This window comes from Pleurodeles waltl, chromosome 11, assembly GCF_031143425.1.
Source record: "Pleurodeles waltl isolate 20211129_DDA chromosome 11, aPleWal1.hap1.20221129, whole genome shotgun sequence".
Lineage (NCBI taxonomy): Eukaryota > Metazoa > Chordata > Amphibia > Caudata > Salamandridae > Pleurodeles > Pleurodeles waltl.
Window position 1 is genome coordinate 855,308,548 of NC_090450.1, and position 14,794 is coordinate 855,323,341.

Genomic DNA, 14,794 nt, shown 5'->3' on the forward strand with positions numbered 1-14,794 from the left:
CCTCCTCCAAAGGAATCCACAAACCCTGGGTAGCTTTACAATCTCCAGGATGTTGAAAAAAAGGACACCAATTTGGCGTGGATACTTTATATGGAAAAATGTATGGATCTTGAACCGTGAACTACCCCAAATAGCCATAAAAGGAGTCAGCACTGGTGGGGAAAAGGCCCAGCAGCTAAGTGGTTAAAATTAAATTGATAGCCATGTTCTGAAAATCCCAAAACACTTTGATATACTCTGGACAAATGAGTGTTTAAGTCATTGCCTATGAGATATGTCATCGACATAGGACAATACTTCTGGATCAATATCATGTAATATTGATGTTACATGGGCATAGAACAGCCCTGGACTCTTCTTATACCTCGGAGGAGATGACAAAAACAGCTCCGACAGCAGAGCATGGAAAAAATGGCTAGATCCCTGCATTTAGGCACTATGTTTTGGTAGAAAAACATCCAAAGTTGTTTCTCACCTTTACAGACAATATTGTTCATTAGTGCTGTACTATTTGATTTTTGCATTGCAAATGTGTGGATGTGGCTATTTAAATGTCTGTAATCTAAGACTATTCTATATGAGTGATCAGGCGAAGCTAATGGGAGCAAGGAATAGGAGATACACAGGGTTCTATTACTACCCGATACTCAGGCTGTGAGAGAATTTCTCGCACTGGGGCTTTTGCTTTGTGTTTTATTAGGTATTTTGTTTGCACTTGTGGGCAGGACCTTATGGCTATGAGATGATAAGAAGAGTCCCTATCCCAGCCCACTTGGTTGCAGTATAGTGCTAAGGCTTGTACAAGAGCCCATTCTGCAGCGTATGCTTGTTTTACTTGCTCACGAACAAGGACTGAGAAAGATGATAAAAACACATCTTCTCCTTGTGGGAGCATTCTAACAAACTCTGGTGGCCAGTCCTTTTCAACCAAAAGAATGTCATAATGAAGTGTTAATCTTTCCCAGAGAATGGCTTTAATTGTGCTCATTATGTCCCCCTCAATTTGTATGTTTAAATTATAAACTTAGACCCAGATTCTGGTAGGTGTCACACAGCGCAGTGCAGTATCCAAAACAAACTGCGCTGCACTGAGTGACAAGGAGCGAGTAGGAGAGCACCATGTTCACATAGAAATGGCACCCTCCTCCCCTCTCCCTAGCACCCGCACTCATATCAGCTGGCCTGCGCCATGCACACACCTTAGGGCCATAGTGTTAGGGTGTGTGTGTGTGAGTGTAGCATAGGTTTCGTACAGGAAGGGTATCCTTCCTGTACAAAATACTATGCCTAAACAAGTGCAAATGCTTTTCCCACTTTGCATTAGTGCTGTACAGTGCAGCACACATGCAAAGTAGGAAAAGCAGGGAGAAATGAAAGCATTTCTCTGTTTTGTGCCTGCTTTTAAAAGGCGTTAATTTTTGGCACTAAACCCTTTCTTCTGATCCTCCAGAATAGGGTTTAGCATCAAATTTCAGTGGTAGCACGGGTACACCCATGTACGACCCATGTAACGCCCCCCCCTTGACACAAAGTAATCCAAAGCAGCGTTTCATGCTACTTTGCGTTACTTTGCCACACAAACCAACACAAATATCTATTTGCCTTGGTATGTGAATGCCAAAAAAGGTTTAGCGTCGGTTTGGCATTAAAAAAGCTACACCAGTTCTAAACTTTGAGAATCTGGGCCTTAGTCTGGAGGGGCAACTCGCCAATCTGGGGTTTTGACTTTATTGTAGTTGTTAATTGCTTTCACACCCAGAAACTTTTGAAGATTCTAGCAAGCTAACCTGCTGCGCTGTCCAGCAGAGTCCCTGCCCATTTCCTGTCCTGCAGTGATATTCTCAGTATGTATGGCTATTTTGCTGAAATTTCAACAACCTTCTTTTGGAATTGGGTTTTTTGTTGAGGAAGTTTCTCTTCCACTTTAATGATGTTGTCAGACGAGCTTTGTGAGTCCTTTCTCAGTTTCACGTACTCTTCTTGTCTGCACTCTGACCACCCCGCTCTCTCAGGACGTATGTTAGATGAGTCCTAAAAGGAATGAAAAGGGTGTGTGTCAGTGTACTGATACTTGTCAGGCTGTTTCAAATTATCACTGTCATGTAAATAATAATGTTTCTCAGAGCTCTTTGGCTGCAGAGATTCTCCCCGTCATTTCTTTTTATCTTTATTTGAATTTTGTTTGTCCAGGCATTTGTCAGAAAACTCCTGTGCTCGCTTGGTATTATCCTTATTATGATTAACTTAAGCTGTGGTTTATTCTGTCTGGCCCCTAAATTATTGGGATCTATATCTGTATAGGTTTCTGCAATACGTTTTGGTAACTTGCGCTCCTGATCTATTAAAGGAACTTGCACAAGATGTTGACGAACCAACAATACTGCAGCTTCCTTTTTATGTTTCCGAAAAATGATTGAGGATACTGTGGCAAAGTTGCCAATTAACTTCACCCCCAAGTCTAGGGCAGGTGAAGCCCTGTATTCATTTTATATCTGTTTTAACACTTCTGGTAAAACAGTAGGAGATAGTGTACCATAGGTTATGACATATATCGCGAAAAGAATGTACCCCATGTTGCACAGTCATCAATAGAGGGCACTAACCCAGTGGCAAGCACAATGTTTATCGTAGGGTCCCATATCGGGAATAACTGCTTCAAATGTATTTGTTTTTGAGCAACCCAGAAAAGAATTTCCTCCGTCCAGTTAGTACCTTATGCATAATAGCATTAATAGTCAGTGGCTTAATCCCAGGTGTAGACAATTCTGGTTAGATAGTCACTGGGTTAATCCCAGGTGTAGATACTTCTGGTTGGATAGGTTGAGCAGCCCTCGCTGGTGCAGTGTTCATTGTTCGCATTTCAAATTGTGTTAAATGCCTACATCATCTAACCATTATTAGATAATAGGTGCAGATTGGCTGCTGCTAAATTTGGTATGTTTGGGTATGGTGTGTAGGCAGCTAGAATGTGCCATGTGGACCTGTTGTTACTAAGGGGACCTAATCTAACGTGTTCAACGACATATGGTAGGGGGGTCTTGGAATCCGTTTTCATGTTCCTGATATTTAAAAGGTATTTCAAAGTAGTTGTATGCTCTATATTGTGCTGGTGGGTTAGCCATCGGATAGGTATGAAAAGTATGTAAACTGGCATTGACTGCAGGTATGGTGACCCATGAGTAATAAGTTTCAGTTTTGTACGCATTGTGTGCCTCAACCACAAATGTAACACTGCCACCCCTATTTGGTAGCCCATTTTTAGGGAGATGTTGTGTGACAGCATGTCTATAATTTACAGGAATAACAACTGAATTTGCCATTTTAAAAAAATGGAATTCAGAGAAGGACATACTAAGTGGAGTTTTGTTTAAAGGTTCAAGCTTGAACAACCTATGTGCTACCTATACCGCTGAGGAGGATATTTCCCTAACACTACAGACATCTCCGTATAACAGTGAATAGGGCATCTTGGGCACATAAGAGAAAACAACTCAGGAGACCCGTTAAATAAATACCTGACCTTAATACATTGGTGGCACCATGATTTTACAGTTCCTACTCAGATAATAGGACTGTATATTTAGGACAGCAGAACTTTAGAATGTAGTAAACTGAGTCCGTCCACACAATCAATAACTGTTGGCCCCATTCCTGCCTAGCTCACACTGCCTCACCCAAACCCCCAAACCTACTGGGGTAAAAGGTGATTATGGCAACCTGAAAATGACACTCTGACTCCCAAAGGAAGGCATGGAAACAGATATTACCCTTTTGTGTCCACCTTATGCCAAGGTAGACACAAAAATATGTGAGGTAAGATTTTAATACTATTATTGAAACAATAGCAATCTGGCAGAAAAAGAGTGAGCTGTGATAATTAGGCAGATGACGCAGAGCAAAGTAATCAGCATTACAAACATGGTAAAGAAGATATACAATCCAACCATGATGAATGTGGTTCTAGATATTCTATAGGTTCTGGAGGTTCCTATCTAACCCTAAGACTATGCTAAGAGCATTGCAGCTTTACCATTTTGTCTGACCCAATTTAAGGGATTAGCCCCAACCCCATACCTGAAGAGAGTGTCAGGAATTGGGCTGTAATGTAGTTGGCAATCCTTTCAGGAGATTGGTAGATTAGCACCAGCAAAGTTGCATGTCAAACATGTTGTCCTAGGATGGTCGTGGCTGGAGTGCCCTCTGCCCCTTCCGGGTGGGTGCACCATTTATATTATAAAGCCATAGTGTGCTGGAAGCACAGCTCTGATGCAATGCTGTGTCCAGATGTTAGAAGTTGTTTCCTGAACAGGCAACATAGCCTTCTACACAAAGCACTGATTATGTGTTATGCAAAGGCTAACTAAACAAGCAACTTGTATCATTTTTTCCGAGAAGAATATAATTCAAAAAGTGCGTGCAAATGTCCTTGCTAAAAGTAGCCGAGCTGAGACTAACAAAATGTAAAATATAAAATGAAGCTAAAAAAAAGGAAGAACAAACTTGTATCCAAAAGGTCCTTACGACACCCTTCCCATGACAGTGAGAAAGACAGATTCTAAAAGAAAGAACATATAAAATACTAAAAGGCATTAAAATGTTCACACAAACAAGCAGTTCAAACAATTAAAAAATGAGCCAATTAAAACAAAGAATTTATTTAAAAACAAAGGCTGAATTTAAGTGTCATCAGAAGCAGCAATGACGTCATCCCAAACATCAGTGGAGATGGAATTCAAGAGGGATCCCACATCTGCAGATGACATAACCACCAAAGCCTTGATGAGTAAATCGAATGAAGAGACATAATCCAGAGCCTCAGCCTCCACCAAGAAAATAGCCTCCTGTGCAATGCCCGCAGTTGTTGAGCCAATTGAAAACACTCTTGGAGCCATAGAATCCATTTCCATACAGTGTGGCTCATAAAAGGCATCCTGAAGCAACCATAGTCTCACAGGACAACTCTGAAAATGAGCCCTCAATGGGAACGTAAGCAGATTCATGTCTGTAGATAGTACCAATTGCATTGCAAGACACACATCCAATGTACACTCAAAAGGGCACCAAAGACAGCAGGCTGCACACTGTAGAACCGTACTGCTTGGAAAGATGAAGAGCAGTGGTTGTTTAGCTCCTCCATTAAAGGTATGCCAAAGTGCCCTATCATATGTTCATGATACATGTTAGAAATGGGGTCTTTGATTGACAGTCAGGTTACCCCCTGTTCAAGCAAAGACCCTCACTCTAGTCAGGGTAAAAGAGAATCACCCTCAGCTAACCCCTGCTTACCCCCTTGGTAGCTTGGTAGAGCAGTAGGCTTAACTTCAGAGTGCTAGGTGTAAAGTATTTGTACCAACACACACAGTAACTTAATGAAAACACTACAAAATGACACAATACCAGTTTAGAAAAATAGAAAATATTTATCTAAACAAAACAAGACTAAAACGGCAAAACTCCATAATACGCAAGTCAAATTATCAATTAAAAAGCAAAAAGAGTCCTTAAGTAGTTTTAAACCAACACTAACACTGTTAGCGTGAAAAAGTACCTTGGGTGCTTCAAAAATAACCCCGCACGTGCGATTGTGCGTCAAAAAGAGCTTGCGATGCATCAATTTCACTCACGAGCGAGACCTTGCGTTGTTTCTCCTTTTGTCGGGTCGGGCGCGTCGTTTCTTCTCTCTGCAGGCGAGCGATGCGTCAATCCGGTCAGCACTCTCGGGTCCGGGCAGGCCTTGCGTTGTTTTACACGCCCAGGTACTTGTGTCGGAAATCAAGCTGTATGATGATCCGAAAACCACGCAGCGCGGGTTGTGATCTCCCAGCCTCCGTCCACGATGCTGCATGTCGTTCCTCCAGCTCCATGCGTCTATTCTTCAGGCGCGTTTCCGGCGAGCGTCGCTTTTCAGCCTCAGATCTGGCGGCGCGTCATTTCTTCAGCCGCAGATCGGAGTTGTGTCGATCTTTTCCCCGCACGGCGCTCTGTGCGTGGATTTCCTCCTCTTAGGCTGCCAGCTTGTCCTTTCAGGGTTCGAGGAATGGGATGGGCTCCACAGGGCAGAGTAGGAGTCTCTCCAGAGACTCCAGGTGCTGGCAGAGAGAAGTCTTTACTGTCCCTGAGACTTCAAACAACAGGAAGCAAGCTCTAAATCAGCCACTTGGAGATCTTCACAAGATGGAAGGCACACAAAGTCCAGTCTTTGCCCTCTTACTCTGGCAGAAGCAGCAACTCCAGGATAGCTCCACAAAGCACAGTCACAGGCAGGGCAGCTCTTCTTCCTCAGCTCTTCTCCAGGCAGAGGTTCCTCTTGGTTTTCAGAAGTGTTCTAAAGTCTGTGGTTTTAGGTGCCCTTCTTATACCCAATTTCTCCTTTGAAGTAGGGCTACTTCAAAGTAAAGTCTCTTTTGAATGTGAAATCCTGCCTTGCCCAGGCCAGGCCCCAGACACTCACCAGGATGTTGGGGACTGCATTGTGTGAGGGCAGGCACAGCCCTTTCAGGTGTCAGTGACCACTCCTCCCCTTCCTCATAGCACAGGTTGCTCATCAGGAAATGCAGACTATACTCCAGCTCCATTTGTGTCACTGTCAAGTGTGAGGTGCAAACAGCCAAACTGTCAAACTGACCCATACAGGGAATCCACAAGCAGGCAGAGTCACAGAAATGGTATAAGCAAGAAAATGCTCACTTTCTAAAAGTGGCATTTTTAAACGCCTTAAAATCAACTTTACTAAAAGATGTATTTTTAAATTAAATTAAATACACTTTAATCATATTTAAAGGTAGCCCCCATATTAACCTATGAAATGGACAGCCCTTGCAACAGTGAAAAACGAATTTAGCAATATTTCACTGTCAGGACATGTAAACCACATTACTATATGTCCTACCTTAACCATATACTGCACCCTACCCTTAGGGCTACCTAGGGCCTACCTTACGGATGCCTGATATGTAAGAAAAGGGAAGGTTTAGGCCTGGCAAGTGGGTACATTTGCCAAGTTGAATTTACAGTTAAAGAACTGCACACACAGACACTGCAGTGGCAGGTCTGAGGCAGGATTACAGAGCTACTTATGTGGGTGGCACAACCAATGCTGCAGGCCCACTAGTAGCATTTGATTTACAGGCCCTGGCACCTCTAGTGCACTTTACTAGGGACTTACTTAGTAAATCAAATATGCCAATCATGGATAAACCAATTACATACAATCTACACATAGACCATATGCACTTTAGCGCTGGTTAGCAGTGGTAAAGTGCTCAGAGTTCAAAATCCAACAGCAACAGGTCAGAAAAAATAGGAGGCAGGAGGCAAAAAGATTGGGGATGATCCTGCATGAGCAAAAAAAGTCCAATAATACAGATGGACGTGCTGTAGTTCATCCACCATTCGGCTTTTATATCTGACATCCATTGTGGAACAAAAATAGTAATAGCAAAATAACGCCAATTACCAAATAAAATATGAAGTACAAAATGAAGCTAAAAACAAGGAGAACCAACTCTGGTCCAAAAGGGCCTTACAACACCAGTTCTCCTGAGTAGGCCTTGGGCTGCTCTTCTTCGCTACCCTGAGAGAGCCTTATGCTACAATGGGGTACTTGGTTCCCAGTAAGGAGACAATTATAGCCTGTTTGCTTGTGCAGGGCTCACATCCTGTACAACTAATAACTCATTTTCTTACATTTACCTTGTATTATAGTGTTGTGAACCCTTGACAAAGCCAATATGCCTGCTTTATTAACGTGATAACCCCTTACATTGTGATGTTGCATCTAGAGTAGGTGGGTTGTATTGTGATTTTAGAGGTCATGATTCAGTAGGAGTCAAATGTGATTTGAGCATTTCGCTAAATGTATTTTCATTTAACTGATGTAAATGTTTTTAAAATAATGCATAGTGTTTAGTGATGTGCGCATAACAAATGTACTTTCCCCTTTTCAAAGAAAAATCACTGACTGCACAATAATTTATTGAGTGTTATTGTTGCATGCCAGCAAATTGAGATTACTAGCCTACACCACCTCACCGAAATAGATTAGGAGTTGAATTGCTCTGCTTCACTACCCTGAGAGAGTCAAGTACTACACTGGGGTGCCTACTTCTCAGTAAGAAGACAATTGTGGACCTATTACTTGCACAGAACTCACATCATGGGAAACTAATAGCCCTATTTTGTTTTACGTCTATCCATGTTTTGTTCACCTCAAGATTACTGAAATACGTGTATTGCTTGCTTACACGGATTTTCCCAGTGCAGCACTGCTCATATTTAAGTCTGAATGATGCCTGCAACTACAAACAGGTAATTCCCCCAGAAAGACTTGCTGAGTGGCCACAACTTCCTTAAAAGGTAACAAATACAAATAGTAGGTTATTTAAGGAGTTTTTGAAAATATGTTCTTAGCGCAATCATCCACAGCTTGTGAAAGAAGTGCCTCAATTGCCATACACAAAGGGCTATGCAAGCACGGTAGTATTTTTAAAATTCCATTCATGGAAGCATTGTTATTCAACAGTACTAGTGTTGCATACACAGAACCTTCCCAGCACAAGTATTTGTGAAACATTAATATATTTCGCTGGTATTGTAGACTTATTGTAGGTATACTTGAATCTAAAATTAATGTGAATGTACATACTTTTAGACATGGATCCGTAAATTATGCTTTTACATAAGGAAAATGCATCATTCCGCAGTTGATCAATTAATTATTTAGGAAGAATATGCATTGTTTTTTTATTTAAACAAATAACCCTGTAATGCTGACACTACAGGTATCCCTTAGCTCCTAATTTAGTTAATTAGACAGTTGGGTTATTTTCCTTGGTTATAATGGCCTTCCTGCACTAAAATAGTCAAAGGCAGGAATTGAGAATATTTAGCTTGTCTTTCTGGTTGTTCTCTTTGTTTATACTTTCCTCAACTACCTGAAGCAGATATTTTATTCCACAGGTCATATCATGATCCCATTCTGTGTAAATTCATCGAAGTGATCAGTGAGCCTGATTTGAGTCAATTGCCATTTCTGCAGTGCACACACTAACTTGGTAGCCCTGTGAGTTGGAACATGCGTTTCAAATATTGCGCTCAGAAGCAATAAGCTGCAACAACCGCTTTGTGTTTCTGAGAAGTACTGTCTACAGCTCATGTAGTTTATTCCAGAGTTACAGCTGTAGGGCATGCACCACAGAAACTGCGAAAAAATTAGCACAAGGATCCCTTCTGCTACTCTGCTCAGGCACAGGACAGAATCATGATGGCCACCTGGGGCCATATCATGAACACTGCACATAGTCACAGGAGAAATCTGCACACATTGCTTCAACAAATGTGCGCTGTAGTTTAACACATACATTAATAACAGTTAATGCATGATCTTCATATCACAGCTTGAAACAGACAGTAGAACTTACCGCTCTGTGTCTCCAATGTCTACTTCTAGAGTGGGGCACTAACTCTCTGCATTACCTGATTAGGGCATGCACATGATTTTCTTTGGATATTATGATTTCGTTTAATAAGAAACTCCCAGAAGTTCCATTCTTTGCCTGTGCAGATTAATCATGATACAATACTAGGTAATATTCAATATAGATAATGAATTTCCCAGCTAAAAAAATCATATTAGCTCTCTCCAGGGCTTGGATAATACGCACCTAGTATAATTACATTTTAGTTAAAGCTTCAACCTCGTCTTATGTGTAGGGCAAAACTGCATTACCTCCCCCCACCTAAAAGAGATCAAAGAAATACTTATATCACCTTTCATCCATTTTGTAAACAATACTGTAACTTTAAAGAGACAGATGACTTTTTAGTGGTGCGGCACTGCCACTCAAGGATGGGAAGAAAGGACCTGCCGTAACTTACCTTTGCATAATGGTTCCGTGTCATTCCAATATGGACCTCTCATGTTGATGCACTCGATAATGGCAGGGCCCTGTTCCAGGGAGTGACCAGGGTCACAGGTAAACTCAACAGTTGTTCCTATGTTGTATGTTGGATCTGATGTTGTAAAATTGCCATTTTGTATGTATGGCTCATAGCAATGGCCACGTTCGAAAGCTGAAAGGGTAATGGAAGAGATGGTATTAAATTTTCTATGACAAAAATCACATTACTGCATTGATCCAATTGAACTTAAGGTGGACATCCAAAAACACCATCACAAACTGAAATACTAAGGTGAAGCATCATGTTAACTCTGCGCCATCATCAATTCTGTTAGCATCTCCTATGAACAAAACAGAATATTGGCACGGGCAGCCCTCAGAATATATTGCTGGATGCACAGACAGATGACCTAGTGGGTGACACTTTAAAACATGTATTCACATGATCGTTCACATCTCTTTTACATCTTACATTATCACTGAGGTACAAAGTGTTGATGCTACTTGAAAGCAGTTCTGGGTGAGTTAGAGGAGAACACTGAATTATACAATGATTCTTGAGTGCACACACATAGACTAACTCTGCAGAATTGTTTTAGGTAATATTCCAATACATCCAAAAATGTATTTCATCCCTTTTCCACCCCCTGCCATAAAATTAGTACTACAATCTACAGTCTTACATTCCATCTGTATTGATAAAAATCTGCTGGCCCTGGTTCTGTGACTACGCTTCAGAGACGTCATGCCTGCAGTTCACTTTTTTCACACTTAAGTTCAACTTAGGCTCCAGATGCCATGTGGGAGATAGAGTGCTCTTTCCCACTTTGTGTCGTGGCATGCGTTTAAAAGGGTGTGACGGGTACAGACTGGGACAGAGAATGCACTTTTATGTGTGTGCCGGCACCTGCATTTTGAGTAGCATGTTGGTGAAAGGAAGACCGACTCCTTGAAGCCGTTGGACTGCATTTCACTGCAGATTGAGACCTAGTCTGAGTTTCAAAGATGTCTAGAGATCCCACAGTAGACGTGTAGGCACTCAATGCATCTACCTGCAGGGATCTGGATAATCTCCTAGCACCTCTTTGTATAGACCTAGTCAATCACTACAGCTTTAAGAAGTAGATAAAGACAACGTGAAATGAATGAATGAATAAGACATTCTTTTATTGATAGTTAAAATCCTCTTAATAAAAACATGCACAAATGACCAACGCTGGTCTGGCTTCATACACAGAAACTAAAAACATTGGTAGTCACGGGATTAATCAAGTATTAAAATGTGTACAAAATATTTATTGTGTGATAACTAAGGTATTGTCTCTCAAGTATTGCCATTCGTTTTAGGTTAATCTAAATTTATGAGGACACATCTTTATAACCCAAGACGCTGATGATTATCACAGATGTATTCGAATATTAAACGTGTACTTAACAAAATGATTGATGCGGTTGCAGTTTAGTTTCTACCATAGGTGCCATTGTTGTAATTGGCCGCCCTTCGACCATAAATCAGTTTTTGAAACGTTTGAGTTTGCAATAATGTAAGCATTTCCTTCCTCTGCTGTCAGACTGAGTAGCACCCTTAAATTAATAATCACAATCACATTAAAATATTCACGTTGCAGACATACTATGGCCCTCATTCTGACCTTGGCGGTCTTTTCGCAAGACCGCCGAGTTACCGCCGCGGTAAAGACCGCCGACCGCGGCGGTATGCCGCTGCGCGTATTCCGACCGCTGGGAGCGTTCCGCCGGAATACCGCCAGCAGCCACACTGGCGGTCGGCGGGAAAGTGGAGACTGGTCAACCTCCACCGCCACGCCAGCAGAACACCGCCCCCAGAATTACGACCCACATTTCTGTGTGGCGGTCTTCTGTTGGCGGTCTTCTGTTGGCGGTCACGTCCCTATGGCTCCCGTCGCCTCCCGGAGGACCAACGCACAAGGTAAGTTGATCGTCCGTGAGGGGAGGGGGTGGGGGGGTGTTGTGTGATGTGTGCGTGCATGGGGGTGTGCGTGTGAGTGTGTAGAGGGGGTGTGTGAGTGCGTGCATGCGGGCGGGGAGTGCTGCTGTGCCTATGGGCAATGTGTTTAGTTCGGCGGGTGTGCATGTCGGCATGTATGTGTGCGGGTATGTGTCCCCGTTGTGTATGTGTGTGTAGGGGGTGTGTATATGTGCATGTTGGGGGTGTGTGCATGTCGGGGTGCATGTATGTGCATGTCGGGGTGGGGGTGGGGACGGGGTTCGTACCACCTCTGGGGGGTGGCAGGGGGGTGGAGGGTGTGGGGGGAGGACTCGGGTGGGTAGTGGGGGGTGGGGGAGACCCCTATCAGTGCCAGGGAAGGAATTCCCTGGCCCCGATAGTGCTTACCGCCATGGTTCGCACGGCGGTTCCCGCCCGCAAGAAACCGCGGCGGTAGGCAGGGTCATAATACCCTTGGCGGTCTTGGGACGACCGCCGGGCCGGAGTGCGCAAACTCCAGCCCCGCGGTCATGACCGCCGCGGCGGTCGGAGTGGAGAAGTGGCGGTCGGTCGCGGCGGGGACCGCCGCGGTCAGAATGCCATTTTTAATACCGCCGGTCTGTTCGCGGTCCGACCGCCGTCTCTCCGCCGACCGCCAGGGTCAGAATGAGGGCCTATATTGTTTAAATGAAAAGAGGCTATCTAAGCTGTTAAAGCTGAAATGTATGGCCTGACAGCAAGTGTGGTTATGTGCGCCATGCTGTAAAAAGACATGAACAGGTGTCAAATTTATAAGTCACACAGGTGGCACTTTTTACCAGCTCTTTGCATTCTCCAGCCTTGTTTTCATTCACAGACGTCAAACATTCCAATATGTATATATATATGTAAATAACTTTAACTCACCTTATGATTGAAATTTATAATAATACTTTTGTTGGCTGCTCACATCTGGGACCGAAACTAGCTAACTGAGCATTTTTTTAAATCAGAATGGCCTGTAAAACCATCCTGTAGGATTTAACCTACATTGTTTAGAGATGTTTTTCTTAATGCAATATATGGAAGTTCAAGCCTCCCAAACATTCATGTAGTTCCAGCCTTCCACAATTCATTCAGTTCCAGCCTTCCACAATTCATTCAGTTCCAGCCTCCCACAATTCATTGAGTTCATGGAGTTTCAGCCTCCCAACATTCATTGCGTTCCAGCCTCCTAAAATTCATGGTGTCAATGGAGGTCGAGCCTCCCTTTTTTCATAAATTCCCGCCCTCCCAAAATTGAGTTCATGGAGTTCCAGCTCCCTCAAGTCACGAGGTTCCAAATTCCCACAATTCATGCAGTTCACTGAGTTCCAGCCTGCCATAATTCATGGAGTTCATGGAGTTCTAGCCTCTCACGATTGATGTAGTTTTAGCCTCCCATAATTTGTGTAGTTCCAAACTCTCCCTACTCAAGGAGTTCCGGCCTTCCTCAGTTCATGGAGTTCCAGCCTGACCGCAATTATTAGAGTTCATGAAGTTGCAACCTCCCACAATTCAAAAGTTCATGGAGACTCAGTCTCCCACAATTCATGAAGCTCATGGAGTTCCACCCTCCCACAAAGGATAGAGTGCAACACATGGACGTCTAGTCTTTCATAACTCATGGAGTTCATATAGATTCAACTTGACACAATTCATGGAGTTCATAGAGCTTCAGCTTCAAACAATTCATGGGATTTGTGGAGTTCCACCCTCCCACAATGGATGGAGTTCCAGCTTCCCACAATTCATGAAGTTCTAGCTTCCCTGAATTTATGGTAGTACAATCTTCCACAATTAATGGAGTCCTTGGAGTTCCAGCCTCCCATAATTCATGGAGTTCATGCTGAACTAGCCTCCCATAATTTATGGATTTTGTTGAGTTCCACCTTCCCACATTTCATGGAGTTCATTGAGTTTCAACCTTCCACAGTTCTTGGAGTGCCAGCTTCCCATAATTCATGATGGTCCAGCATCCCTTAATTCATAGTGCACCAGCCTCCCACAATTCATGGAGATCATGGAGTTCCAGCCTCCCACAATTCATGGAGATCCTGCATTCCACAATTCATGGGGTCTAAGTGTATCTGATGCTATTTACAGAAAGATGAACCAAGGACCACCATGAGGTGATGCTGTTACATTTAACAGGTTCCTTAACTTTGATTGCAATGTGTCTGGATTTGCTTCCCTAGCTAGCATCCAATATCAGTGTAAATCCATATGTAAGGTTATTGATTGTTTTGGAAACTGAATCCAAGTAGAATCTGATCTGTGTAAACAACCTTGGAAAATGAAATACTGAGAAAGGTTCAGCTTCTCCACAGGAGGGACCCAGGAAAGGAACACTTATAAATCATACATTATTGTTGGCAGAAAATCCACATGCAAAACATCAAACAATAGTTTTAATGAAGGGTCAGATAAATGTGCTAATGTAAAAGTTAGTGATCTGCTTTAAATTATATTATCGACAGATGTGCTAGGTTACCTCCTCATTAGAACAACTCTGTTTGCTAAATTAATTTCTACCTCTTGTATCCTCCACGATCAATATTGCATTGTGACCCTTGCTAATGAGCAGCACATTTAACTTTAAATGGTTTATATGTAAATCATTTATATTATGTTATTTACCAAACACATCTAGTGTATGGTGCGTACCTATTTTGGTATGATTAAACAAAACACTGTCATCAGTGCATTGCATATTAGTTAATGAGGAGCATCCTCATTTTAGAGAACAAGGTTTTTGGGAGTTTAGTGCTGGGCCAATATCAACAGCATAAAGGTGAAAAATGTGTACTAAAAAGCACCCCCTATTTAATCCCCTATTGGTGTGCATCCTTTTTGACATAGTTGTGTTGTCTCTCTTTTAACCTATACCCAGGTTTGGTGTATAGTTACT

At 42.6% G+C, this 14,794-nt stretch overlaps 1 protein-coding gene across 2 annotated transcripts in view; it reads right to left on the reverse strand.

The window, feature by feature from the left end:
• The window catches only part of SEZ6L (seizure related 6 homolog like), a 1,547,572-nt gene that overhangs the window by 463,515 nt on the left and 1,069,263 nt on the right, over positions 1-14,794 (reverse strand). For both annotated transcript variants that reach the window (XM_069214699.1, XM_069214700.1), the window contains exon 8: positions 9,877-10,071. In XM_069214699.1, the coding sequence (XP_069070800.1) occupies positions 9,877-10,071 (195 nt within the window). The remainder of the gene's footprint in view (positions 1-9,876; positions 10,072-14,794) is intronic.